The following is a 27,321-nucleotide window of genomic DNA, read 5'->3' as shown; positions in this document are numbered from 1 at the left end:
GACGACCATCCTCTGTCCTAGGGACTATAGTGATCATGACGACCATCCTCTGTCCTAGGGACTATAGTGATCATGACTGCCATCCTCTGTCCTAGGGACTATAGTGATCATGACGACCATCCTCTGTCCTAGGGACTATAGTGATCATGACGACCATCCTCTGTCCTAGGGACTGTGGTGATCATGACTGCCATCCTCTGTCCTAGGGACTGTGCTGATCATGACTGCCATCCTCTGTCCTAGGGACTGTGGTGATCATGACTGCCATCCTCTGTCCTAGGGACTGTGCTGATCATGACTGCCATCCTCTGTCCTAGGGACTGTGCTGATCATGACGACCATCCTCTGTCCTAGGGACTATAGTGATCTTGACTGCCATCCTCTGTCCTAGGGACTATAGTGATCATGACGACCATCCTCTGTCCTAGGGACTATAGTGATCATGACGACCATCCTCTGTCCTAGGGACTGTGGTGATCATGACTGCCATCCTCTGTCCTAGGGACTGTGCTGATCATGACTGCCATCCTCTGTCCTAGGGACTGTGCTAATCATGACTGCCATCCTCTGTCCTAGGGACTATAGTGATCATGACTGCCATCCTCTGTCCTAGGGACTATAGTGATCATGACGACCATCCTCTGTCCTAGGGACTATAGTGATCATGACGACCATCCTCTGTCCTAGGGACTATAGTGATCATGACTGCCATCCTCTGTCCTAGGGACTATAGTGATCATGACGACCATCCTCTGTCCTAGGGACTATAGTGATCATGACGACCATCCTCTGTCCTAGGGACTATAGTGATCATGACTGCCATCCTCTGTCCTAGGGACTATAGTGATCATGACTGCCATCCTCTGTCCTAGGGACTGTGCTGATCATGACTGCCATCCTCTGTCCTAGGGACTGTGCTGATCATGACTGCCATCCTCTGTCCTAGGGACTATAGTGATCATGACGACCATCCTCTGTCCTAGGGACTATAGTGATCATGACTGCCATCCTCTGTCCTAGGGATTGTGCTGATCATGACTGCCATCCTCTGTCCTAGGGACTGTGCTGATCATGACTGCCATCCTCTGTCGTAGGGACTGTGCTGATCATGACTGCCATCCTCTGTCCTAGGGACTGTGCTGATCATGACTGCCATCCTCTGTCCTAGGGACTGTGCTGATCATGACTGCCATCCTCTGTCCTAGGGAATGTGCTGATCATGACTGCCATCCTCTGTCCTAGGGACTGTGCTGATCATGACTGCCATCCTCTGTCGTAGGGACTGTGCTGATCATGACTGCCATCCTCTGTCGTATGGACTGTGGTGATCATGACTGCCATCCTCTGTCCTAGGGACTGTGGTGATCATGACTGCCATCCTCTGTCCTAGGGACTGTGCTGATCATGACTGCCATCCTCTGTCCTAGGGAATGTGCTGATCATGACTGCCATCCTCTGTCCTAGGGACTGTGCTGATCATGACTGCCATCCTCTGTCCTAGGGACTGTGCTGATCATGACTGCCATCCTCTGTCCTAGGGACTATAGTGATCATGACTGCCATCCTCTGTCCTAGGGACTGTGGTGATCATGACGACCATCCTCTGTCCTAGGGACTGTGCTGATCATGACTGCCATCCTCTGTCCTAGGGACTGTGCTGATCATGACTGCCATCCTCTGTCCTAGGGACTATAGTGATCATGACTGCCATCCTCTGTCCTAGGGACTGTGCTGATCATGACTGCCATCCTCTGTCCTAGGGACTATAGTGATCATGACTGCCATCCTCTGTCCTAGGGACTATAGTGATCATGACTGCCATCCTCTGTCCTAGGGACTGTGGTGATCATGACTGCCATCCTCTGTCCTAGGGACTATAGTGATCATGACGACCATCCTCTGTCCTAGGGACTATAGTGATCATGACGACCATCCTCTGTCCTAGGGACTATAGTGATCATGACTGCCATCCTCTGTCCTAGGGACTATAGTGATCATGACAACCATCCTCTGTCCTAGGGACTATAGTGATCATGACTGCCATCCTCTGTCCTAGGGACTATAGTGATCATGATGACCATCCTCTGTCCTAGGGACTGTGGTGATCATGATGACCATCCTCTGTCCTAGGGACTGTGCTGATCATGACTGCCATCCTCTGTCCTAGGGACTGTGGTGATCATGACTGCCATCCTCTGTCCTAGGGACTATAGTGATCATGATGACCATCCTCTGTCCTAGGGACTGTGGTGATCATGATATGACCATCTTCTGTCCTAGGGACTGTGGTGATCATGATGACCATCCTTTGTCCTAGGGACTGTTCTGATCATGATGACCATCTTCTGTCCTAGGGACTGTGGTGATCATGACGACCATCCTCTGTCCTAGGGACTGTGCTGATCATGACTGCCATCCTCTGTCCTAGGGACTGTGCTGATCATGACTGCCATCCTCTGTCCTAGGGACTGTGGTGATCATGACTGCCATCCTCTGTCCTAGGGACTGTGGTGATCATGACTGCCATCCTCTGTCCTAGGGACTGTGCTGATCATGACTGCCATCCTCTGTCCTAGGGACTGTGCTGATCATGACTGCCATCCTCTGTCCTAGGGACTATAGTGATCATGACTGCCATCCTCTGTCCTAGGGACTATAGTGATCATGACGACCATCCTCTGTCCTAGGGACTATAGTGATCATGACGACCATCCTCTGTCTTAGGGACTATAGTGATCATGACTGCCATCCTCTGTCTTAGGGACTATAGTGATCATGACTGCCATCCTCTGTCCTAGGGACTATAGTGATCATGATGACCATCCTCTGTCTTAGGGACTGTGCTGATCATGACTGCCATCCTCTGTCCTAGGGACTATAGTGATCATGACTGCCATCCTCTGTCCTAGGGACTATAGTGATCATGACGACCATCCTCTGTCCTAGGGACTATAGTGATCATGACGGACCATCCTCTGTCCTAGGGACTATAGTGATCATGACTGCCATCCTCTTCCTAGGGACTGTGCTGATCATGACTGCCATCCTCTGTCCTAGGGACTATAGTGATCATGACTGCCATCCTCTGTCCTAGGGACTGATCATGATCATCCTCTGTCCTAGGGACTGTGCTGATCATGACTGCCATCCTCTGTCCTAGGGACTATAGTGATCATGACGACCATCCTCTGTCCTAGGGACTATAGTGATCATGACTGCCATCCTCTGTCCTAGGGACTATAGTGATCATGATGACCATCCTCTGTCTTAGGGACTGTGCTGATCATGACTGCCATCCTCTGTCCTAGGGACTATAGTGATCATGACGACCATCCTCTGTCCTAGGGACTATAGTGATCATGACGACCATCCTCTGTCCTAGGGACTATAGTGATCATGACTGCCATCCTCTGTCCTAGGGACTGTGCTGATCATGACTGCCATCCTCTGTCCTAGGGACTGTAGTGATCATGACTGCCATCCTCTGTCCTAGGGACTGTGCTGATCATGACTGCCATCCTCTGTCCTAGGGACTGTGCTGATCATGACTGCCATCCTCTGTCCTAGGGACTATAGTGATCATGACGACCATCCTCTGTCCTAGGGACTATAGTGATCATGACTGCCATCCTCTGTCCTAGGGACTGTGCTGATCATGACTGCCATCCTCTGTCGTAGGGACTGTGCTGATCATGACTGCCATCCTCTGTCCTAGGGACTGTGGTGATCATGACTGCCATCCTCTGTCCTAGGGACTATAGTGATCATGACTGCCATCCTCTGTCCTAGGGACTGTGCTGATCATGACTGCCATCCTCTGTCGTAGGGACTGTGCTGATCATGACTGCCATCCTCTGTCCTAGGGACTGTGGTGATCATGACTGCCATCCTCTGTCCTAGGGACTGTGCTGATCATGACTGCCATCCTCTGTCCTAGGGACTGTGCTGATCATGACTGCCATCCTCTGTCCTAGGGACTGTGCTGATCATGACTGCCATCCTCTGTCCTAGGGACTGTGCTGATCATGACTGCCATCCTCTGTCCTAGGGACTGTGCTGATCATGACTGCCATCCTCTGTCCTAGGGACTGTGCTGATCATGACTGCCATCCTCTGTCCTAGGGACTGTGCTGATCATGACTGCCATCCTCTGTCCTAGGGACTGTGCTGATCATGACTGCCATCCTCTGTCCTAGGGACTGTGCTGATCATGACTGCCATCCTCTGTCCTAGGGACTGTGCTGATCATGACTGCCATCCTCTGTCCTAGGGACTGTGCTGATCATGACTGCCATCCTCTGTCCTAGGGACTATAGTGATCATGACTGCCATCCTCTGTCCTAGGGACTGTGCTGATCATGACTGCCATCCTCTGTCCTAGGGACTGTGCTGATAATGACTGCCATCCTCTGTCCTAGGGACTATAGTGATCATGACTGCCATCCTCTGTCCTAGGGACTGTGCTGATAATGACTGCCATCCTCTGTCCTAGGGACTATAGTGATCATGACTGCCATCCTCTGTCCTAGGGACTGTGCTGATCATGACTGCCATCCTCTGTCCTAGGGACTGTGCTGATAATGACTGCCATCCTCTGTCCTAGGGACTATAGTGATCATGACTGCCATCCTCTGTCCTAGGGACTGTGCTGATAATGACTGCCATCCTCTGTCCTAGGGACTATAGTGATCATGACTGCCATCCTCTGTCCTAGGGACTGTGCTGATCATGACTGCCATCCTCTGTCCTAGGGACTGTGCTGATAATGACTGCCATCCTCTGTCCTAGGGACTATAGTGATCATGACTGCCATCCTCTGTCCTAGGGACTGTGCTGATCATGACTGCCATCCTCTGTCCTAGGGACTGTGTGATCATGACTGCCATCCTCTGTCCTAGGGACTGTGCTGATCATGACTGCCATCCTCTGTCCTAGGGACTGTGGTGATAATGACTGCCATCCTCTGTCCTAGGGACTATAGTGATCATGACTGCCATCCTCTGTCCTAGGGACTGTGCTGATCATGACTGCCATCCTCTGTCCTAGGGACTGTGCTGATAATGACTGCCATCCTCTGTCCTAGGGACTATAGTGATCATGACTGCCATCCTCTGTCCTAGGGACTGGTGTGACCATCCTCTGTCCTAGGGACTGTGCTGATCATGACTCATGTCCTAGGGACTGTGGTGATCATGACGACCATCCTCTGTCCTAGGGACTATAGTGATCTTGACTGCCATCCTCTGTCCTAGGGACTGTGCTGATCATGACTGCCATCCTCTGTCCTAGGGACTGTGCTGATCATGACTGCCATCCTCTGTCCTATGGACTGTGCTCATCATGACTGCCATCCTCTGTCCTAGGGACTGTGCTGATCATGATGACCATCTTCTGTCCTAGGGACTATAGTGATCATGATGACCATCCTCTGTCCTAGGGACTATAGTGATCATGACGACCATCCTCTGTCCTAGGGACTGTGGTGATCATGACGACCATCCTCTGTCCTAGGGACTGTGGTGATCATGACGACCATCCTCTGTCCTAGGGACTGTGGTGATCATGACGACCATCCTCTGTCCTAGGGACTGTGGTGATCATGACGACCATCCTCTGTCCTAGGGACTGTGGTGATCATGACGACCATCCTCTGTCCTAGGGACTATAGTGATCATGACTGCCATCCTCTGTCCTAGGGACTATAGTGATCATGACTGCCATCCTCTGTCCTAGGGACTGTGGTGATCATGACAACCATCCTCTGTCCTAGGGACTGTGCTGATCATGACTGCCATCCTCTGTCCTAGGGACTGTAGTGATCATGACTGCCATCCTCTGTCCTAGGGACTGTGGTGATCATGACAACCATCCTCTGTCCTAGGGACTATAGTGATCATGACTGCCATCCTCTGTCCTAGGGACTATAGTGATCATGACTGCCATCCTCTGTCCTAGGGACTATAGTGATCATGACAACCATCCTCTGTCCTAGGGACTATAGTGATCATGACTGCCATCCTCTGTCCTAGGGACTATAGTGATCATGACTGCCATCCTCTGTCCTAGGGACTGTGGTGATCATGACTGACCATCCTCTGTCCTAGGGACTATAGTGATCATGACGACCATCCTCTGTCCTAGGGACTATAGTGATCATGACTGCCATCCTCTGTCCTAGGGACTGTGGTGATCATGACTGACCATCCTCTGTCCTAGGGACTATAGTGATCATGACTGCCATCCTCTGTCCTAGGGACTATAGTGATCATGACTGCCATCCTCTGTCCTAGGGACTATAGTGATCATGACTGCCATCCTCTGTCCTAGGGACTATAGTGATCATGACGACCATCCTCTGTCCTAGGGACTGTGGTGATCATGACTGCCATCCTCTGTCCTAGGGACTATAGTGATCATGACTGCCATCCTCTGTCCTAGGGACTATAGTGATCATGACTGCCATCCTCTGTCCTAGGGACTGTGGTGATCATGACTGCCATCCTCTGTCCTAGGGACTATAGTGATCATGACTGCCATCCTCTGTCCTAGGGACTGTGCTGATCATGACGACCATCCTCTGCAGTAACAGGATCTGATACAGTAACAGTCCTGCAGTGTGGACACAACATTATTTTCATGATCACTACAGTTTATGTGTATTACAGATGTGTACATGTATATTACAGCTTGGCTTGAAGAAAATTCTACAAATTCTGCAACTACACAAACTATCTGCTTTAGGGGGCAGGAGGCCAGAGGGGTGGGTGTTCCACTGCCTCCTTGTCTCTCTGTGAGGTTAAGGTGAGGAGGACCCTGCCCGTCTCTCTGTGAGGTAAAGGTGAGGATGACCCTGCCCGTCTCTCTGTGAGGTTAAGGTGAGGAGGACCCTGCCCGTCTCTCTGTGAGGTTAATGTGAGGACGACCCTGCCGGTCTCTCTGTGAGGTTAAGGTGAGGAGGACCCTGCCCGTCTCTCTGTGAAGTTAAGGTGAGGAGGACCCTGCCGGTCTCTCTGTGAGGTTAAGGTGAGGAGGACCCTGCCGGTCTCTCTGTGAGGAGGACCCTGCCCGTCTCTCTGTGAGGTTAATGTGAGGATGACCCTGCCCGTCTCTCTGTGAGGTTAAGGTGAGGAGGACCCTGCCTGTATGTGAGGTTAATGTGAGGAGGACCCTGCCTGTATGTGAGGTTAATGTGAGGAGAACCCTGCCCGTCTCTCTGTGAGGTTAAGGTGAGGAGGACCCTGCCGGTCTCTCTGTGAGGTTAAGGTGAGGAGGACCCTGCCGGTCTCTCTGTGAGGTTAAGGTGAGGAGGACCCTGCCTGTATGTGAGGTTAATGTGAGGAGGACCCTGCCGGTCTCTCTGTGAGGTTAAGGTGAGGAGGACCCTGCCCGTCTCTCTGTGACGTTAAGGTGAGGAGGACCCTGCCCGTCTCTCTGTGAGGTTAAGGTGAGGAGGACCCTGCCCGTCTCTCTGTGAGGTTAAGGTGAGGAGGACCCTGCCCGTCTCTCTGTGAGGTTAATGTGAGGATGACTCTGCCCGTCTCTCTGTGAGGTTAAGGTGAGGAGGACCCTGCCTGTCTCTCTGTGAGGTTAATGTGAGGACGACCCTGCCTGTCTCTCTGTGAGGTTAAGGTGAGGAGGACCCTGCCGGTCTCTCTGTGAGGTTAAGGTGAGGAGGACCCTGCCGGTCTCTCTGTGAGGTTAAGGTGAGGAGGATCCTGCCGGTCTCTCTGAGGTTAAGGTGAGGAGGACCTCGCTGGAATTACATCAGCAGAATGCCTAGCAGCTGATTCCCCAGGGAGAAACAGTGTGGGTGTTTATGAGCAGGTTGTTCAACTTAGGCGTGTTATAGTTACCCTGTTTTTCCATCACGTGTTCCAAAGTACTGGTATTAATTATGAGATATGATGCATTGTTATGGTTTCACATATACTCACTCAACAACACCCATCCTTATGGTAAACCAACTAAAAAACGATATCTCTGTAACTCTTTCTCATTGTTTCACTCTTTCTCTTCCTGTTTCTCTCTATCCCTGTGTTTCTCTCTCTCCGTTTCTCTCTCTCTCTCCGTTTCTCTCTCTCTCTCCGTTTCTCTCTCTCTCTCCGTTTCTCTCTCTCTCCGTTTCTCTCTCTCTCTCTGTTTCTCTCTCTCTCTCTGTTTCTCTCTCGGTCTCCCTGTTTCTCTCTCCCTGTTTCCTCTCTCTCTCCCTGTTTCCCTCTCTCTCCCTGTTTCCCTCTCTCTCTCCCTGTTTCTCTTTCTCCCTGTTCCTCTGTGCTCTCGCTCCCTCCCCGTTTCTCTATCTCTCCATTTCTATCTCTCTCTGTTTCTCTCTCCTTGCCTCTCTCTCCCCGTTTCTCTCTCTCCCCGTTTCTCTCTCCCCGTTTCTTTCTCCTTGCCTCTCTTTCCCTGTTTCTCTTTCCCCGTTTTCTCTCTCCCCCTCTTCGTTTTCTCCTTGCCTCTCCCCGTTTTTCTCCCCGTTTCTCTCTCCCCGTTTCTTTCTCCTTGCCTCTCTTTCCCTGTTTCTCTCTCCCCGTTTCTCTCTCTCCCCGTTTCTCTCTCTCTCCGTTTCTCTCTCATTGCCTCTCTCTCCCCGTTTCTCTCTCTCTCCCCGTTTCTCTCTCTCTCCCCGTTTCTCTCTCTCTCCCCGTTTCTCTCTCTCTCCCCGTTTCTCTCTCTCTCCCCGTTTCTCTCTCTCTCTCTCTCTCTCTCTCTCTCTCTCTCTCCCCGTTTCTCTCTCTCTCTCTCTCTCTCTCTCTCTCTCTCCCGTTTCTCTCTCTCTCTCTCTCCCCGTTTCTCTCTCTTTCTCCCCGTTTCTCTCTCTTTCTCCCCGTTTCTCTCTCTCTCTCCCCGTTTCTCTCTCTCTCTCCCCCGTTTCTCTCTCTCTCTCCCCCCGTTTCTCTCTCTCTCCCCCGTTTCTCTCTCTCTCTCCCCCCGTTTCTCTCTCTCTCTCCCCCGTTTCTCTCTCTCTCTCCCCCGTTTCTCTCTCTCTCTCCCCCCGTTTCTCTCTCTCTCTCTCCCGTTTCTCTCTCTCTCTCTCCCGTTTCTCTCTCTCTCTCTCCCGTTTCTCTCTCTCTCTCTCCCGTTTCTCTCTCTCTCTCCCCCGTTTCTCTCTCTCTCTCCCCGTTTCTCTCTCTCTCTCTCTCTCCCGTTTCTCTCTCTCTCTCCCGTTTCTCTCTCTCTCCCCGTTTCTCTCTCTCTCCCCGTTTTTTCTCTCTCTCCCCGTTTCTCTCTCTCTCCCCCCGTTTCTCTCTCTCTCCCCCCGTTTCTCTCTCTCCCCGTTTCTCTCTCTCTCTCTCTCCCCGTTTCTCTCTCTCTCAATTCAATTCAAGGGGCTTTATTGGCATCAGAAACATATGTTAACATTGCCAAAGCAAGTGAGGTAGATAATATACAAAACTGAAATAAACAATCAAAAATAACAGTCAACATTACACATACAGAAGTTTCAAAACAATAAAGACATTACAAATGTCATATGTATATATCAGTGTTGTAACAATGTACAAACCGTTAAAGTACACAAGGGAAAATAAATGAGCATAAATATGGGTTGTATTTACAATGGTGTTTGTTCTTCACTGGTTGCGCTTTTCTTGTGGTAACAGGTCACAGATCTTGCTGCTGTCATGGCACACTGTGGTATTTCACCCAGTAGATATTGGAGTTTATCAAAATTGGATTTGTTTTAGACTTCTTTGTGGATCTGTGTAATCTGAGGGAAATATGTGTCTCTAATATGGTCATACATTGGGCAGGAGGTTAGGAAATGCAGCTCAGTTTCCACCTCATTTTGTGGGCAGTGAGCACATAGCCTGTCTTCTCTTGTGAGCCATGTCTGCCTACGGCAGCCTTTCTCAATAGCAAGGCTATGCTCACTGAGTCTGTACATAGTCAAAGCTTTCCTTAAGTTTGGGTCAGTCACAGTGGTCAGGTATTTTGCCACTGTGTACTCTGTTTAGGGCCAAATAGTATTCTGGTTTGCTCTGTTATTTTGTTAATTCTTTCCAATGTGTCAAGTAATTATCTTTTTACTTTCTCATGATTTGTTTGGGTCTAATTGTGCTGCCGTCTCTCTCTCTGTTACTATCTCTGCTTCCCTGTTTCTCTCTCCGTTTCTCTCTCTCTCCCTGTGTTTCTCTCTCTCTCCATTTCTCTCTCCCCCCGTTTCTCTCTCTGTTTCTATCTCTGCTTCCCTGTTTCTCTCCCACTCCCTGTTTCTATCTCTCCCTGTGTTTCTCTCTCTCTCCCTGTGTTTCTCTCTCTCTCCCTGTGTTTCTCTCTCTCCATTTCTCTCTCCCCCCATTTCTATCTCTGCCTCCCTGTTTCTCTCTCTCTCTCCCTGTTTGTCCCTCCCTGTTTCTATCTCTGCCTCCCCATTTCGCTCTCCCTGTTTCTCTCTCTCAGATGAAGCTGTGAGACCTGGTTCTGTCCCAGATCAGACCAGACCCAGGGTTAACCAGATCCACATTCCCCACAGGACCCCCCTTGACTCGTCCCCCCAGACCCCCAGGCAACCCTACAACCCCAGACAGCCAGCCAGTCCACACCAGCCTACCAACCCTCTACAGCCCAACACCCACCACCATCCGAACCAACCAACTCTGTACCTGGTGCCACATAAGCCTAATCAGCCAGGCCAGCCCACTGTCATCCTCGTACCCCATCCTAACCAACCATCCAACCCTAACCAACCCTTCTTAACGATGGTACCCCGCCAGCCCAGCCCCCCCTCTAACCCTCCCAGTCAGCCGCGTCGGGTCCTGGAGGTGGGAGAGGCTGGTCCACCAGGCTACATGAGGAGGGTAACAGTCAGGAGAGGATCAGATGACCCATCCTCCACACCTGTTAAAGGATTCGCTGGAGCACCAGGTCAGTAGTGATGGGGATGTGGATGGAGTTACCACCAAAATGTTGCCCAAGTGTTTTAAATGGTATGAGAGATTATAACCCAGTGAATGTTTTCAAAACCACCAGGATACAACCCTCCCGATAAGCCATTCTCCTTCAACAAACATGAGACGATCCCTGTAGCTGCCAAGGTCCCCTGGAACCCAGCGTCACAGACCCCACTAGTCACACCAGGTAACACAACTACACCTATACCCATACTAGAACAACAATGTAGACTATCAGTGAAATGCTTCTTGACGGGCCCTTCCCAACAATGCAGAGAGAGGGTAAACAACAGGTGTAACAGTGAAATGCATCCTGAGGGGCCCTTCCCAACAATGCAGAGAGAGAGTAAACAACAGGTGTAACAGTGAAATGCTTCCTGACGGGCCCTTCCCAACAATGCAGAGAGAGAGTAAACAACAGGTGTAACAGTGAAATGCATCCTGAGGGGCCCTTCCCAACAATGCAGAGAGAGAGTAAACAACAGGTGTAACAGTGAAATGCCTCCTGACGGGCCCTTCCCAACAATGCAGAGAGAGAGTAAACAACAGGTGTAACAGTGAAATGCTTCCTGAGGGGCCCTTCCCAACAATGCAGAGAGAGAGTAAACAACAGGTGTAACAGTGAAATGCTTCCTGACGGGCCCTTCCCAACAATGCAGAGAGAGAGTAAACAACAGGTGTAACAGTGAAATGCATCCTGAGGGGCCCTTCCCAACAATGCAGAGAGAGAGTAAACAACAGGTGTAACAGTGAAATGCCTCCTGACGGGCCCTTCCCAACAATGCAGAGAGAGAGTAAACAACAGGTGTAACAGTGAAATGCTTCCTGAGGGGCCCTTCCCAACAATGTGGAGAGAGAGTAAACAACAGGTGTAACAGTGAAATGCTTCCTGAGGGGCCCTTCCCAACAATGCAGAGAGAGAGTAAACAACAGGTGTAACAGTGAAATGCCTCCTGACGGGCCCTTCCCAACAATGCAGAGAGAGAGAGTAAACAACAGGTGTAACAGTGAAATGCTTCCTGAGGGGCCCTTCCCAACAATGCAGAGAGAGAGTAAACAACAGGTGTAACAGTGAAATGCTTCCTGACGGGCCCTTCCCAACAATGCAGAGAGAGAGTAAACAACAGGTGTAACAGTGAAATGCATCCTGAGGGGCCCTTCCCAACAATGCAGAGAGAGAGTAAACAACAGGTGTAACAGTGAAATGCCTCCTGACGGGCCCTTCCCAACAATGCAGAGAGAGAGTAAACAACAGGTGTAACAGTGAAATGCTTCCTGAGGGGCCCTTCCCAACAATGTGGAGAGAGAGTAAACAACAGGTGTAACAGTGAAATGCTTCCTGAGGGGCCCTTCCCAACAATGCAGAGAGAGTAAACAACAGGTGTAACAGTGAAATGCCTCCTGAGGGGCCCTTCCCAACAATGCAGAGAGAGTAAACAACAGGTGTAACAGTGAAATGCTTCCTGAGGGGCCCTTCCCAACAATGCAGAGAGAGTAAACAACAGGTGTAACAGTGAAATGCTTCCTGAGGGGCCCTTCCCAACAATGCAGAGAGAGAGTAAACAACAGGTGTAACAGTGAAATGCTTCCTGAGGGGCCCTTCCCAACAATGCAGAGAGAGGGTAAACAACAGGTGTAACAGTGAAATGCTTCCTGAGGGGCCCTTCCCAACAATGCAGAGAGAGAGTAAACAACAGGTGTAACAGTGAAATGCTTCCTGAGGGGCCCTTCCCAACAATGCAGAGAGAGAGTAAACAACAGGTGTAACAGTGAAATGCTTCCTGAGGGGCCCTTCCCAACAATGCAGAGAGAGGGTAAACAACAGGTGTAACAGTGAAATGCTTCCTGACGGGCCCTTCCCAACAATGTGGAGAGAAAGTAAACAACAGGTGTAACAGTGAAATGCTTCCTGAGGGGCCCTTCCCAACAATGCAGAGAGAGAGTAAACAACAGGTGTAACAGTGAAATGCTTCCTGACGGGCCCTTCCCAACAATGTGGAGAGAAAGTAAACAACAGGTGTAACAGTGAAATGCTTCCTGAGGGGCCCTTCCCAACAATGCAGAGAGAAAGTAAACAACAGGTGTAACAGTGAAATGCTTCCTGAGGGGCCCTTCCCAACAATGCAGAGAGAGAGTAAACAACAGGTGTAACAGTGAAATGCTTCCTGACGGGCCCTTCCCAACAATGTGGAGAGAAAGTAAACAACAGGTGTAACAGTGAAATGCTTCCTGAGGGGCCCTTCCCAACAATGTGGAGAGAAAGTAAACAACAGGTGTAACGGTGAAATGCTAGAGAAAAACATTAGAAATAGTAGAAAAATAGAACATTCATAACATAAGTAGCTGAATAATAACACAAGGAATAAATACACAATGTGTAATAATAACTTTGCTATATACACAGGTTACCAGTACTGAGTTGATGTGTAGGGGTATGAGGTAATAACAAGCTATATACACAGGTTACCAGTACTGAGTTGATGTGTAGGGGTATGAGGTAATAACAAGCTATATACACAGGGTACCAGTACTGAGTCTGTGTAGGGGTATGAGGTAATAACAAGCTATATACACAGGTTACCAGTACTGAGTCTGTGTAGGGGTACGAGGTAATAACAAGCTATATACACAGGGTACCAGTACTGAGTCGATGTGTAGGGGTACGAGGTAATAACAAGCTATATACACAGGGTACCAGTACTGAGTCGATGTGTAGGGGTACGAGGTAATAACAAGCTATATACACAGGTTACCAGTACTGAGTCTGTGTAGGGGTACGAGGTAATAACAAGCTATATACACAGGTTACCAGTACTGAGTTGATGTGTAGGGGTATGAGGTAATAACAAGCTATATACACAGGGTACCAGTACTGAGTCTGTGTAGGGGTATGAGGTAATAACAAGCTATATACACAGGTTACCAGTACTGAGTCTGTGTAGGGGTACGAGGTAATAACAAGCTATATACACAGGGTACCAGTACTGAGTCGATGTGTAGGGGTACGAGGTAATAACAAGCTATATACACAGGGTACCAGTACTGAGTCGATGTGTAGGGGTACGAGGTAATAACAAGCTATATACACAGGTTACCAGTACTGAGTCTGTGTAGGGGTACGAGGTAATAACAAGCTATATACACAGGTTACCAGTACTGAGTTGATGTGTAGGGGTATGAGGTAATAACAAGCTATATACACAGGGTACCAGTACTGAGTCTGTGTAGGGGTATGAGGTAATAACAAGCTATATACACAGGTTACCAGTACTGAGTCTGTGTAGGGGTACGAGGTAATAACAAGCTATATACACAGGGTACCAGTACTGAGTCGATGTGTAGGGGTACGAGGTAATAACAAGCTATATACACAGGGTACCAGTACTGAGTCGATGTGTAGGGGTACGAGGTAATAACAAGCTATATTGTGACGGCCCTGAATTTTTCTGAACCGTCTCAGTGCAGCTCCTTCCAATAGGGCACTTTCCCTTTAATTCCCAATTAAATAGCCAGTATCATCTGCGCAAAAGTGGGGTTTTGTGATGGAGACGTGACTGAGGATGTGTTCAACCCTCAGTTCCCGAAGCTTCTCTATTCCGTTGTTTTGTTGCCGTTAAACGTGTGTTTTGTTGCCTAATAGAGTTTACCCAGGATCGGATCCACTCTTTGCGTCCCTGGACTACACCTCTCCGTTCTTCGTGGCCTTTCTCCGCGGGAGATCTATTGGCGGATTGGATTGTCTGACTGACCGACTGACTACCACCTTTTTGTATACGGTATTTCATTTGTTTTGATGTGATGTATACTGTGATTTATGTAGTTAGTTGTAGTTGAGGACTTATTAAGAGTGATACGCTTTAAAGTTCTGTGGTAAACTTATTGTTCTATTGATGGTATGATTAATACTGGGTTTATGCTACACGGAATGAACGGACAAACATTGCGTGACAGAAGTCACTTGAGTTCCCTGAACTCTACCGGGCAGGACTCTTTTTAGGCCCGAGGTACAGGACATTTCTGGAGGAACCAGAACTCATTGTGTTATATTATTATATGTGTGTGTAATCATTGATGTTGTTAATACAACCCACGCAAAAGAGTATAGTTGTTTTTGAAGTTCTTTCCAATGTTTTAAGGGTTTATGAAAAGTTTATTTCCATCCTGACTTTTATATAAGTCCTTTGTATTGGTGTAGACTTGACGGACCAGATGGGACTCATTCCCACCCAAACTAAAAGGAGAAACCAATGTTTTCTCTGGTAGGCACAACCTACCTGGCACCCCTATAAATAATAACCTCAAGTCAAAACCGTTACATAAAAAATGGCACCCCAGATGGGACAGCTCAACATTGAGAACTAACCAAAGCAAATATTTTGTGTGGAATTAAAACAATGGATTCACCCCAAGATAATGTGCTCATCCATGTCATACCTGTCAATGGGAATACACAGGGCCATTCTGACCATCAAGCTGACAACACAAATCATAATGTGAATGGAGATAATGGAGTTGATTTGGGCCAGAGCCCTGGGAATCTGAATGCTCTGTCTGAGCCACAGGCCACAGGAGGTCTAACCAGTTACTCACTTATTGACATGGATCTGTGTGGAAGTACTGAGCTAGCCCTCCCTGACACCCAACCTTCCTCCATTGTCTGGGTTATCTCCAGAGGTTGTAGTTTTACAACTTCAAGGTGACATCCTTGATATTCGTCGGACTCAACAACATCTCCAAACTCTTATCCACCATAATTTCAAATGTCTAGGGAAGAGCAACAACAGAGTGCCATGGAATTCAGAAACTCAATGAACACTCTAACCCACATGCTGATAGAGCTCAGTGAGAGTGGAAGACGGGAAATTACTGGTGCCATGGACAGGCAGTTTGACTACCAACGAAACCAACTCACTGCCACTCTCCAATGGCGCCTGCAACATCACCACACTGAGGTCCTCAAGGATGTTAATTCTGTTTTTTCTCCCATGGTTAACACTGTAGGCCACTTGCAGAGAGAACTCTCTAATTGTGTTAAAATGTTGGATGACTTGTCTGTGGACATGGCCTCCATTAGGCACAACTCCTTACACAGAGTTTCTCTGGTGTCCACTTCTGTTCAGACCACTGAGGGCCAAGCTGGCACCTCTGAACAGCCAAGACAAGGCCATGCTACAGTCACCACTGTCGATGGACTGGTTCGCTTGGGACAGCAGTTTGAGAAGGACAGAGAATGCCAACAGCAATATGTCCAGAGAAAGAAACAGACACCCAAGACAGACTATCAACAACAGCCAGAGAATCCAGCCAAGACCCCTCTCATGTTTTGTTGGAGATGTAGCCAAAGGGACATTCTTCAGCTACATGTCCAAGACCGTATCAAGTAAACCCTTCCAGAAACCACAAATCACAACAGGCCAACACACCTAACTCTCTTCGCAGCAATGACCATCCTTCTCTGGGTGCTTTAACCAGAGCTGAAACCCCAAGAGTCACTGCCTACGCCCCCCATCGACATCCCCATCCTTTCAGTTAATACCGCACCAATCAGAAGCTAAAAAGTTACATGATTGGGGTTCAAATGTGGCACTCTTCTCTGCCGTTGCTCCGGTACCACTAACCCTTGATAATCCTTCTGACGATCTCCTTTTACAGGCTGTGAGAAGAGCTCAGCTGGAACAGCCAGAGGAGTTACGGCTGTTGGAACAGCTGCAGAATAATGCTGATGTATGTACTTCAAAGCTAGGACGCACCGGGCTCCTGAAGCACAAAATATTCCTTACACAGGAAATGCCGATCAAGCAAAAGCCATATCGTTTGTCCCCAGCGAAGCTAATCATCCAAAAGGGACTCATAAATGATATGTTAGCACAAGATATAATAGACCGTTCCTCCTCTCCCTGGGCTGCTCCTGTTGTCCTCATCCCAAAAAAGACTGGTGGTCTTAGATTTTGTGTGGACTATAGGAAGACCAACAATGTTTCTCAGACTGATGCCTATCCTCTTCCTACCATCCATGAGATCCTGGAGTCATTGTCTGGCGCTGTTGTGTTCACTACCCTTGACCTCAATAGTGGTTATTGGCAGGTTGAGATGGACCAGGAAAGCAAGGACAAGACTGCTTTTGTCTGTGCTGAGGGCTTGTTTTCCTTTAAGGTGATGCCCTTTGGATTAAAGAATGCCCCTGCCACTTTCCAAAGACTCATGGAGATTGCGTTAGGTGAGCTCAAAGGGAAGATCTGTTTCGTCTACCTGGACGATATAATTATCTACTCTCAGAACAGAGAAAGACACTTTCAAGATCTTCAAGCAGTGTTGGACAAGCTACGAGAAGCTGGTCTGACCTTGAATATGAAGAAGAGCAACTTCTGCCAAACCTCCCTGAAGTTCCTTGGCCATATTGTGTCTTTCGACGGCATTCATGTGGATTCTGAAAAGACAAAGGCTGTACAAGACTTCCTGTGCCAACCACACTCAAGGCCCTTCAACGGTTCCTTGGTACGGCTGGATGGTACCATCGGTTTGTGTCGAACTTCTCCCAGGTGGCAGAACCCTCAACGCGTTGAAGCGAAAAGGAGCGAAATTCCAATGGACGGCAGAGTGCCAGACCTCCTTTGAAACCCTGAAACGACATCTCGTCACACCTCCCATTTTAGGTCATCCCAACTTTGATTGCCCTTTTGTTGTTTACACTGATGCAAGTGATGTTGGACTTGGTGCTGTCCTAGTCCAACAGACTGGACTTGGCACTGAAGAAGTGCTAGCGTTCGCCAGTCGGACATTGAATGGAGCAGAACGGAACTACTCCACAACCGAGCAAGAGTGCCTTGCAGTTGTCTGGGCTTTGGAAAAGTGGAGGTACTACTTGGAGGGTAGACACTTCACTGTGGTCACTGACCATTCCTCCCTTGTGTGGGTGTTCAAGACCACAAAACCAAGCACCAGACTCATAAGATGGGCTCTACGGTTGCAAGAGTTCACCTTTGCAGTGGAATACAGGAAAGGAAAATACAACACTGTTCCAGATGCCTTGTCCAGAGCTCCTGCTTGTGATAATGGTGGCCCTCATTTTACATGTGCTACTGTCCTGTCAAGCAGTCGAGACTCGCCCAAAACGGACTTTCCCATCTCTGATGAGGCCATATGGAAAGCCCAACAGGATGATCCAGAAGTACAGGCTTTGTACCAGACTATCCTGGAAGATGGAGAAAAGATGGTCAATCCTACCACAAAGCTGACCATCATGGAAGAAAAAGTCTCTACCGAGTTGTACAACTACCTCACAGAACACTCTACCAAATGTACATACCTGAAACTCTACGCCTTCAACTGCTTCAAAATTTCCATGAAGACCCATTAGCTGGTCATTTGGGCAGGTTCAAAACCTACAAGCGGTTGCAAGCGTTACTGTACTGGCCACATCTGAGCATGGATGTGAAGTCACACATCCGAAACTGTCAGGTTTGTCAAATGTACAAACCAGAAGGTAGAAAGCCTGCTGGCATGTTGCAGCAAACGGTGGTTACCCGACCTTGGGAAATGTTAGGAGTGGATTTGATGGGTCCATTTCCTAGAAGCTCCAATCAGAATGTGTACATGCTTGTTTTTGTTGATTATTATTCAAAGTGGGTGGAACTCTTTTCCCTGCGTCAGGCCACAGCAAGGACCGTCTCTAACATCCTTACGAAAGAGATCCTGACTCGCTGGGGAGTGCCTGATTACATCCTGTCTGATCGAGGTTCCCAATTTGTCTCTGATCTCTTTGAGGAGACCTGCCAAAGATGGAACCTGAGACAGAAGTTGACCACGGCCTATCACCCACAGACCAATCTCACTGAGAGAGTAAATCGAACCTTGAAGACAATGATTGCTTCCTATGTAGGGACGCAGCACAAACACTGGGACAAGCACCTTCACAAGTTTCGATTTGCCCTGAATTCTGCTGTGCAAGAGTCCACTGGAGTCACACCTGCAGAGCTGAACCTAAGTCGTCCTCTCAGAGGACCCTTGGATATGGTGCTACAGCCCCAGCAGCTTACTCCAGATGCTGCTTGCTATGACCAGGTAGGCAATCTCCATGACTTGAGAGCTCTTGTCTCAAAGAACATGATCCAGGCTCGACTCAAGCAGAAGAGAAATTATGATAAGAACAGACGAGACATGCAGTTCCAGCTTCGTGATCGGGTGTGGCTTCGCTCTCATCCTTACTCGAAAGCTGAACAATTCTTCTCGGCCAAGCTCGCTCCTAAATGGCAAGGACCATATAGGATTGTGGAGCAGATGGGCCCTTTGAACTACCGAGTGGTGAAAGAGGACACAGGTGAAGATATGCGCGTTGTTCATGTCTCACGCCTTAAGGCCTGTTACCCCTCGGCTGAGGAAATGGAGCGATTGAGCGCCGCAAGGTCCTGGATATCTTTGAAGAGGAAAGTGAGGAGACTTTTCTCGGATTCCCAGACCCAGAAGTCTCGCACCTTAAGGCCTGTGACCCCTCAGCTGAGGAGCGTGAGCTCCAAAAAGTAATGAATATTTTTGTAGAGGAAAGCGATGAGGAGACCTTTCTCGGTTTCCCCGACCAAGATGTGCCTTCCAGGCAATGGTCGGCTTTTTCCAGGGAGGGGTGTGTGACGGCCCTGAATTTTTCTGAACCGTCTCAGTGCAGCTCCTTCCAATAGGGCACTTTCCCTTTAATTCCCAATTAAATAGCCAGTATCAGCTGCGCAAAAGTGGGGTTTTGTGATGGAGACGTGACTGAGGATGTGTTCAACCCTCAGTTCCCGAAGCTTCTCTATTCCGTTGTTTTGTTGCCGTTAAACGTGTGTTTTGTTGCCTAATAGAGTTTACCCAGGATCGGATCCACTCTTTGCGTCCCTGGACTACACCTCTCCGTTCTTCGTGGCCTTTCTCCGCGGGAGATCTATTGGCGGATTGGATTGTCTGACTGACCGACTGACTACCACCTTTTTGTATACGGTATTTCATTTGTTTTGATGTATACTGTGATTTATGTAGTTAGTTGTAGTTGAGGACTTATTAAGAGTGATACGCTTTAAAGTTCTGTGGTAAACTTATTGTTCTATTGATGGTATGATTAATACTGGGTTTATGCTACACGGAATGAACGGACAAACATTGCGTGACAGAAGTCACTTGAGTTCCCTGAACTCTACCGGGCAGGACTCTTTTTAGGCCCGAGGTACAGGACATTTCTGGAGGAACCAGAACTCATTGTGTTATATTATTATATGTGTGTGTAATCATTGATGTTGTTAATACAACCCACGCAAAAGAGTATAGTTGTTTTTGAAGTTCTTTCCAATGTTTTAAGGGTTTATGAAAAGTTTATTTCCATCCTGACTTTTACATAAGTCCTTTGTATTGGTGTAGACTTGACGGACCAGATGGGACTCATTCCCACCCAAACTAAAAGGAGAAACCAATGTTTTCTCTGGTAGGCACAACCTACCTGGCACCCCTATAAATAATAACCTCAAGTCAAAACCGTTACAATATACACAGGGTACCAGTACTGAGTCTGTGTAGGGGTACGAGGTAATAACAAGCTATATACACAGGTTACCAGTACTGAGTCTGTGTAGGGGTACGAGGTAATAACAAGCTATATACACAGGGTACCAGTACTGAGTCGATGTGTAGGGGTATGAGGTAATAACAAGCTATATACACAGGTTACCAGTACTGAGTCTGTGTAGGGGTATGAGGTAATAACAAGCTATATACACAGGTTACCAGTACTGAGTCTGTGTAGGGGTACGAGGTAATAACAAGCTATATACACAGGTTACCAGTACTGAGTTGATGTGTAGGGGTACGAGGTAATAACAAGCTATATACACAGAGTACCAGTACTGAGTCGATGTGTAGGGGTATGAGGTAATAACAAGCTATATACACAGGTTACCAGTACTGAGTTGATGTGTAGGGGTATGAGGTAATAACAAGCTATATACACAGGTTACCAGTACTGAGTCTGTGTAGGGGTACGAGGTAATAACAAGCTATATACACAGGGTACCAGTACTGAGTCGATGTGTAGGGGTATGAGGTAATAACAAGCTATATACACAGGTTACCAGTACTGAGTCTGTGTAGGGGTACGAGGTAATAACAAGCTATATACACAGGGTACCAGTACTGAGTCGATGTGTAGGGGTATGAGGTAATAACAAGCTATATACACAGGTTACCAGTACTGAGTCGATGTGTAGGGGTATGAGGTAATAACAAGCTATATACACAGGTTACCAGTACTGAGTTGATGTGTAGGGGTATGAGGTAATAGCAAGCTATATACACAGGGTACCAGTACTGAGTCGATGTGTAGGGGTATGAGGTAATAACAAGCTATATACACAGGTTACCAGTACTGAGTCTGTGTAGGGGTACGAGGTAATAACAAGCTATATACACAGGGTACCAGTACTGAGTCGATGTGTAGGGGTATGAGGTAATAACAAGCTATATACACAGGTTACCAGTACTGAGTTGATGTGTAGGGGTATGAGGTAATAACAAGCTATATACACAGGTTACCAGTACTGAGTTGATGTGTAGGGGTATGAGGTAATAACAAGCTATATACACAGGGTACCAGTACTGAGTCGATGTGTAGGGGTATGAGGTAATAACAAGCTATATACACAGGTTACCAGTACTGAGTTGATGTGTAGGGGTACGAGGTAATAACAAGCTATATACACAGGTTACCAGTACTGAGTTGATGTGTAGGGGTATGAGGTAATAACAAGCTATATACACAGGTTACCAGTACTGAGTCTGTGTAGGGGTATGAGGTAATAACAAGCTATATACACAGGTTACCAGTACTGAGTTGATGTGTAGGGGTATGAGGTAATAACAAGCTATATACACAGGGTACCAGTACTGAGTCGATGTGTAGGGGTATGAGGTAATAACAAGCTATATACACAGGTTACCAGTACTGAGTTGATGTGTAGGGGTACGAGGTAATAACAAGCTATATACACAGGTTACCAGTACTGAGTCTGTGTAGGGGTACGAGGTAATAACAAGCTATATACACAGGTTACCAGTACTGAGTCTGTGTAGGGGTACGAGGTAATAACAAGCTATATACACAGGTTACCAGTACTGAGTTGATGTGTAGGGGTACGAGGTAATAACAAGCTATATACACAGGTTACCAGTACTGAGTTGATGTGTAGGGGTACGAGGTAATAACAAGCTATATACACAGGTTACCAGTACTGAGTTGATGTGTAGGGGTATGAGGTAATAACAAGCTATATACACAGGTTACCAGTACTGAGTTGATGTGTAGGGGTACGAGGTAATAACAAGCTATATACACAGGGTACCAGTACTGAGTTGATGTGTAGGGGTACGAGGTAATAACAAGCTATATACACAGGTTACCAGTACTGAGTTGATGTGTAGGGGTACGAGGTAATAACAAGCTATATACACAGGTTACCAGTACTGAGTTGATGTGTAGGGGTACGAGGTAATAACAAGCTATATACACAGGGTACCAGTACTGAGTTGATGTGTAGGGGTACGAGGTAATAACAAGCTATATACACAGGTTACCAGTACTGAGTCGATGTGTAGGGGTACGAGGTAATAACAAGCTATATACACAGGTTACCAGTACTGAGTTGATGTGTAGGGGTACGAGGTAATAACAAGCTATATACACAGGTTACCAGTACTGAGTCGATGTGTAGGGGTACGAGGTAATAACAAGCTATATACACAGGTTACCAGTACTGAGTCGATGTGTAGGGGTACGAGGTAATAACAAGCTATATACACAGGTTACCAGTACTGAGTCGATGTGTAGGGGTACGAGGTAATAACAAGCTATATACACAGGTTACCAGTACTGAGTTGATGTGTAGGGGTACGAGGTAATAACAAGCTATATACACAGGTTACCAGTACTGAGTCGATGTGTAGGGGTACGAGGTAATAACAAGCTATATACACAGGTTACCAGTACTGAGTCGATGTGTAGGGGTACGAGGTAATAACAAGCTATATACACAGGTTACCAGTACTGAGTCGATGTGTAGGGTACGAGGTAATAACAAGCTATATACACAGGTTACCAGTACTGAGTTGATGTGTAGGGGTACGAGGTAATAACAAGCTATATACACAGGTTACCAGTACTGAGTCGATGTGTAGGGGTATGAGGTAATAACAAGCTATATACACAGGTTACCAGTACTGAGTCTATGTGTAGGGGTATGAGGTAATAACAAGCTATATACACAGGTTACCAGTACTGAGTCTATGTGTAGGGGTATGAGGTAATAACAAGCTATATACACAGGTTACCAGTACTGAGTCTATGTGTAGGGGTACGAGGTAATAACAAGCTATATACACAGGGTACCAGTACTGAGTCTGTGTAGGGGTACGAGGTAAGACCCTCTGTGGCCATTAGACCCTCTGTGGCCATTAGACCCTCTGTGGCCATTAGACCCTCTGTGGCCATTAGACCCTCTGTGGCCATTAGACCCTCTGGGGCCATTAGACCCTCTGTGGCCAGGGCCATTAGACTCTCCGGCTGTACACGTTTACACGCTGTACACGTTTGTGTATTCTTGTTACACAAGTACGCAGAACAGCAATGTGTTACTAATTGCATTAGGTGTACATTTAACTTCCCCCCATAAGCACTTTGATTTAATAGCATCTGTCTCTCCTCTATCCTGTCTGTTTTGTGTCAGTGTCTTCAGACAGTAGTTTCTTGGCAGACCCCTTCTCCTTCTCTGCTGGCCTGACCACTCAGTTCTCTGGGGAGTTTGGAACCATCCTCTTCAACAAGGTGCTGGTCAACGATGGAGGACATTACAACTCTCACACAGGTAACACACACACACACAGAGAGAGAGACATCCACACACAGTCTTGTACAGCTAACCTTGTGGGTACACACAATTAAGTCCCATTCAAAATCCTATTTTCCCTAAACCTAACTCCTAACCCTAGCTCCTAGCCTTAACCCTAAAACTAACCCTAACTCCAACCCTAGTTCCTAATTTTAACCCTGACACTAATTCTTACCTTAACTCTAAACTCCCTAGAAATAGTATTTGGAATTTCGGGACTAACAGTTGGTCAAATTTTTGTTTGTTTACTATTCTTGTGGGATGGCTAAACACGTCGACAAACAGACAGACAGATACAGACAGACAGACAGACAGACAGACAGAGATACAAACAGACAGACAGACAGACAGACAGAGATACAGACAGACAGAGATACAAACAGACAGACAGACAGACAGAGATACAGACAGACAGACAGACAGACAGACAGACAGACAGACAGACAGACAGAGATACAGACAGACAGACAGACAGACAGACAGACAGACAGACAGACAGACAGACAGACAGACAGACAGACAGACAGACAGACAGACAGACAGACAGACAGACAGACAGACAGCCATACACATACAGCCAGACAGACAGACAGACAGACAGCCATACACATACAGCCAGACAGACAGAGATACAGACAGACATACACATACAGCCAGACAGACAGAGACACAGACAGACATACACATACAGCCAGACAGGCAGAGATACAGACAGACATACACATACAGCCAGACAGGCAGAGATACAGACAGACATACACATACAGCCAGACAGGCAGAGATACAGACAGACATACACATACAGCCAGACAGGCAGAGATACAGACAGACATACACATACAGCCAGACAGGCAGAGATACAGACAGACATACACATACAGCCAGACAGGCAGAGATACAGACAGACATACACATACAGCCAGACAGGCAGAGATACAGACAGACAGACAGACAGGCAGATATACAGACACAGACAGACAGACAGGCTGAGATACAGACAGACCGACAGAGATAGACAGGCAGAGATACAGACAGGCAGAGATACAGACAGACAGACCGGCAGAGATACAGACAGACAGAGATACAGACAGGCAGAGATACAGACAGACAGACAGGCAGAGATACAGACAGACAGACCGGCAGAGATACAGACAGACAGACAGGCAGAGATACAGACAGACAGGCAGAGATACAGACAGACAGACAGGCAGAGATACAGACAGACAGACAGGCAGAGATACAGACAGACAGACCGGCAGAGATACAGACAGGCAGAGATACAGACAGACAGAGATACATACATACAGACAGACAGGCAGAGATACATACATACAGACAGACAGGCAGAGATACATACATACAGACAGACAGGCAGAGATACAGACAGGCAGAGATACAGACAGGCAGAGATACAGACAGGCAGAGATACAGACAGGCAGAGATGCAGAGATGCAGACAGACAGGCAGAGATACAGACAGGCAGAGATACATACATACAGACAGACAGGCAGAGATACAGACACAGACAGACAGACAGACAGGCAGAGATACAGACGGAGATACAGACAGACAGGCAGAGATACAGACACAGACAGACAGACAGACAGGCAGGCAGACAGACAGGCAGACAGGCAGACAGACAGAGATGCAGACAGACAGACATACAGCCAGACAGACAGAGATGCAGACAGACAGACAGAGATGCAGACAGACAGACAGAGATGCAGACAGACAGACAGAGATGCAGACAGACAGACAGAGATGCAGACAGACAGACAGAGATGCAGACAGACAGACAGAGATGCAGACAGACAGACAGAGATGCAGACAGACAGACAGAGATGCAGACAGACAGACAGAGATGCAGACAGACAGACAGAGATGCAGACAGACAGACAGAGATGCAGCCAGACAGGCAGAGATGCAGACAGACATACAGCCAGACAGGCAGAGATACAGACAGACATAGACAGACAGACACAGACAGGCAGAGATACAGGCAGACAGAGATACAGACAGACAGAGATACAGACAGACCAACAGAGATAGACAGACAGGCAGAGATACAGACAGACACAGACAGACAGGCAGAGATACAGACAGACAGGCAGAGATACAGACAGACAGGCAGAGATACAGACAGACAGGCAGACAGACAGGCAGAGATACAGACAGACAGGCAGAGATACAGACAGGCAGGCAGAGATACAGACAGGCAGGCAGAGATACAGACAGGCAGGCAGAGATACAGACAGGCAGGCAGAGATACAGACAGACAGGCAGAGATACAGACAGACAGGCAGAGATACAGACAGACAGGCAGAGATACAGACAGACAGGCAGAGATACAGACAGACAGGCAGAGATACAGACAGACAGGCAGACAGACAGAGATACAGACAGACCAACAGAGATAGACAGACAGGCAGAGATACAGACAGACACAGACAGACAGGCAGAGATACAGACAGACAGGCAGAGATACAGACAGACAGGCAGACAGACAGGCAGAGATACAGACAGACAGGCAGAGATACAGACAGGCAGGCAGAGATACAGACAGGCAGGCAGAGATACAGACAGGCAGGCAGAGATACAGACAGGCAGGCAGAGATACAGACAGGCAGGCAGAGATACAGACAGACAGGCAGAGATACAGACAGACAGGCAGAGATACAGACAGACAGGCAGAGATACAGACAGACAGGCAGAGATACAGACAGACAGGCAGAGATACAGACAGACAGGCAGAGATACAGACAGACAGGCAGAGACAGACAGCAGGCAGAGATACAGACAGACAGGCAGAGATACAGACAGACAGGCAGAGATACAGACAGACAGGCAGAGATACAGACAGACAGGCAGAGATACAGACAGACAGGCAGAGATACAGACAGACAGGCAGAGATACAGACAGACAGGCAGAGATACAGACAGACAGACAGGCAGAGATACAGACAGACAGACAGGCAGAGATACAGACAGACAGACAGGCAGAGATACAGACAGACAGACAGGCAGAGATACAGACAGACAGACAGGCAGAGATACAGACAGACAGACAGGCAGAGATACAGACAGACAGACAGGCAGAGATACAGACAGACAGACAGGCAGAGATACAGACAGACAGACAGGCAGAGATACAGACAGACAGACAGGCAGAGATACAGACAGACAGACAGGCAGAGATACAGACAGACAGACAGGCAGATACAGACAGACAGACAGGCAGATACAGACAGACAGACAGGCAGAGATACAGACAGACAGACAGGCAGAGATACAGACAGACAGACAGGCAGAGATACAGACAGACAGACAGGCAGAGATACAGACAGACAGACAGGCAGAGATACAGACAGACAGACAGGCAGAGATACAGACAGACAGACAGGCAGAGATACAGACAGACAGGCAGAGATACAGACAGACAGGCAGAGATACAGACAGACAGGCAGAGATACAGACAGACAGGCAGAGATACAGACAGACAGGCAGAGATACAGACAGACAGGCAGAGA

General features: G+C 47.9%; 1 protein-coding gene across 1 annotated transcript in view; it reads left to right on the top strand.

Moving 5' to 3' along the window:
• Nucleotides 1–27,321, top strand: part of LOC124033066 (EMILIN-2-like) — a 104,163-nt gene that overhangs the window by 64,656 nt on the left and 12,186 nt on the right. The window contains exons 7-9 of the mRNA XM_046344990.1: nt 10,405–10,869; nt 10,975–11,082; nt 23,633–23,770. Of these exons, the coding sequence (XP_046200946.1) occupies nt 10,405–10,869; nt 10,975–11,082; nt 23,633–23,770 (711 nt within the window). The remainder of the gene's footprint in view (nt 1–10,404; nt 10,870–10,974; nt 11,083–23,632; nt 23,771–27,321) is intronic.

This window comes from Oncorhynchus gorbuscha, linkage group LG04 (genome assembly GCF_021184085.1).
Source record: "Oncorhynchus gorbuscha isolate QuinsamMale2020 ecotype Even-year linkage group LG04, OgorEven_v1.0, whole genome shotgun sequence".
In the NCBI taxonomy this organism is placed as follows: Eukaryota; Metazoa; Chordata; class Actinopteri; order Salmoniformes; family Salmonidae; genus Oncorhynchus; species Oncorhynchus gorbuscha.
Note: the sequence above shows the minus strand (reverse complement) of the source record. Positions and strands in the feature narration are given on the sequence as shown.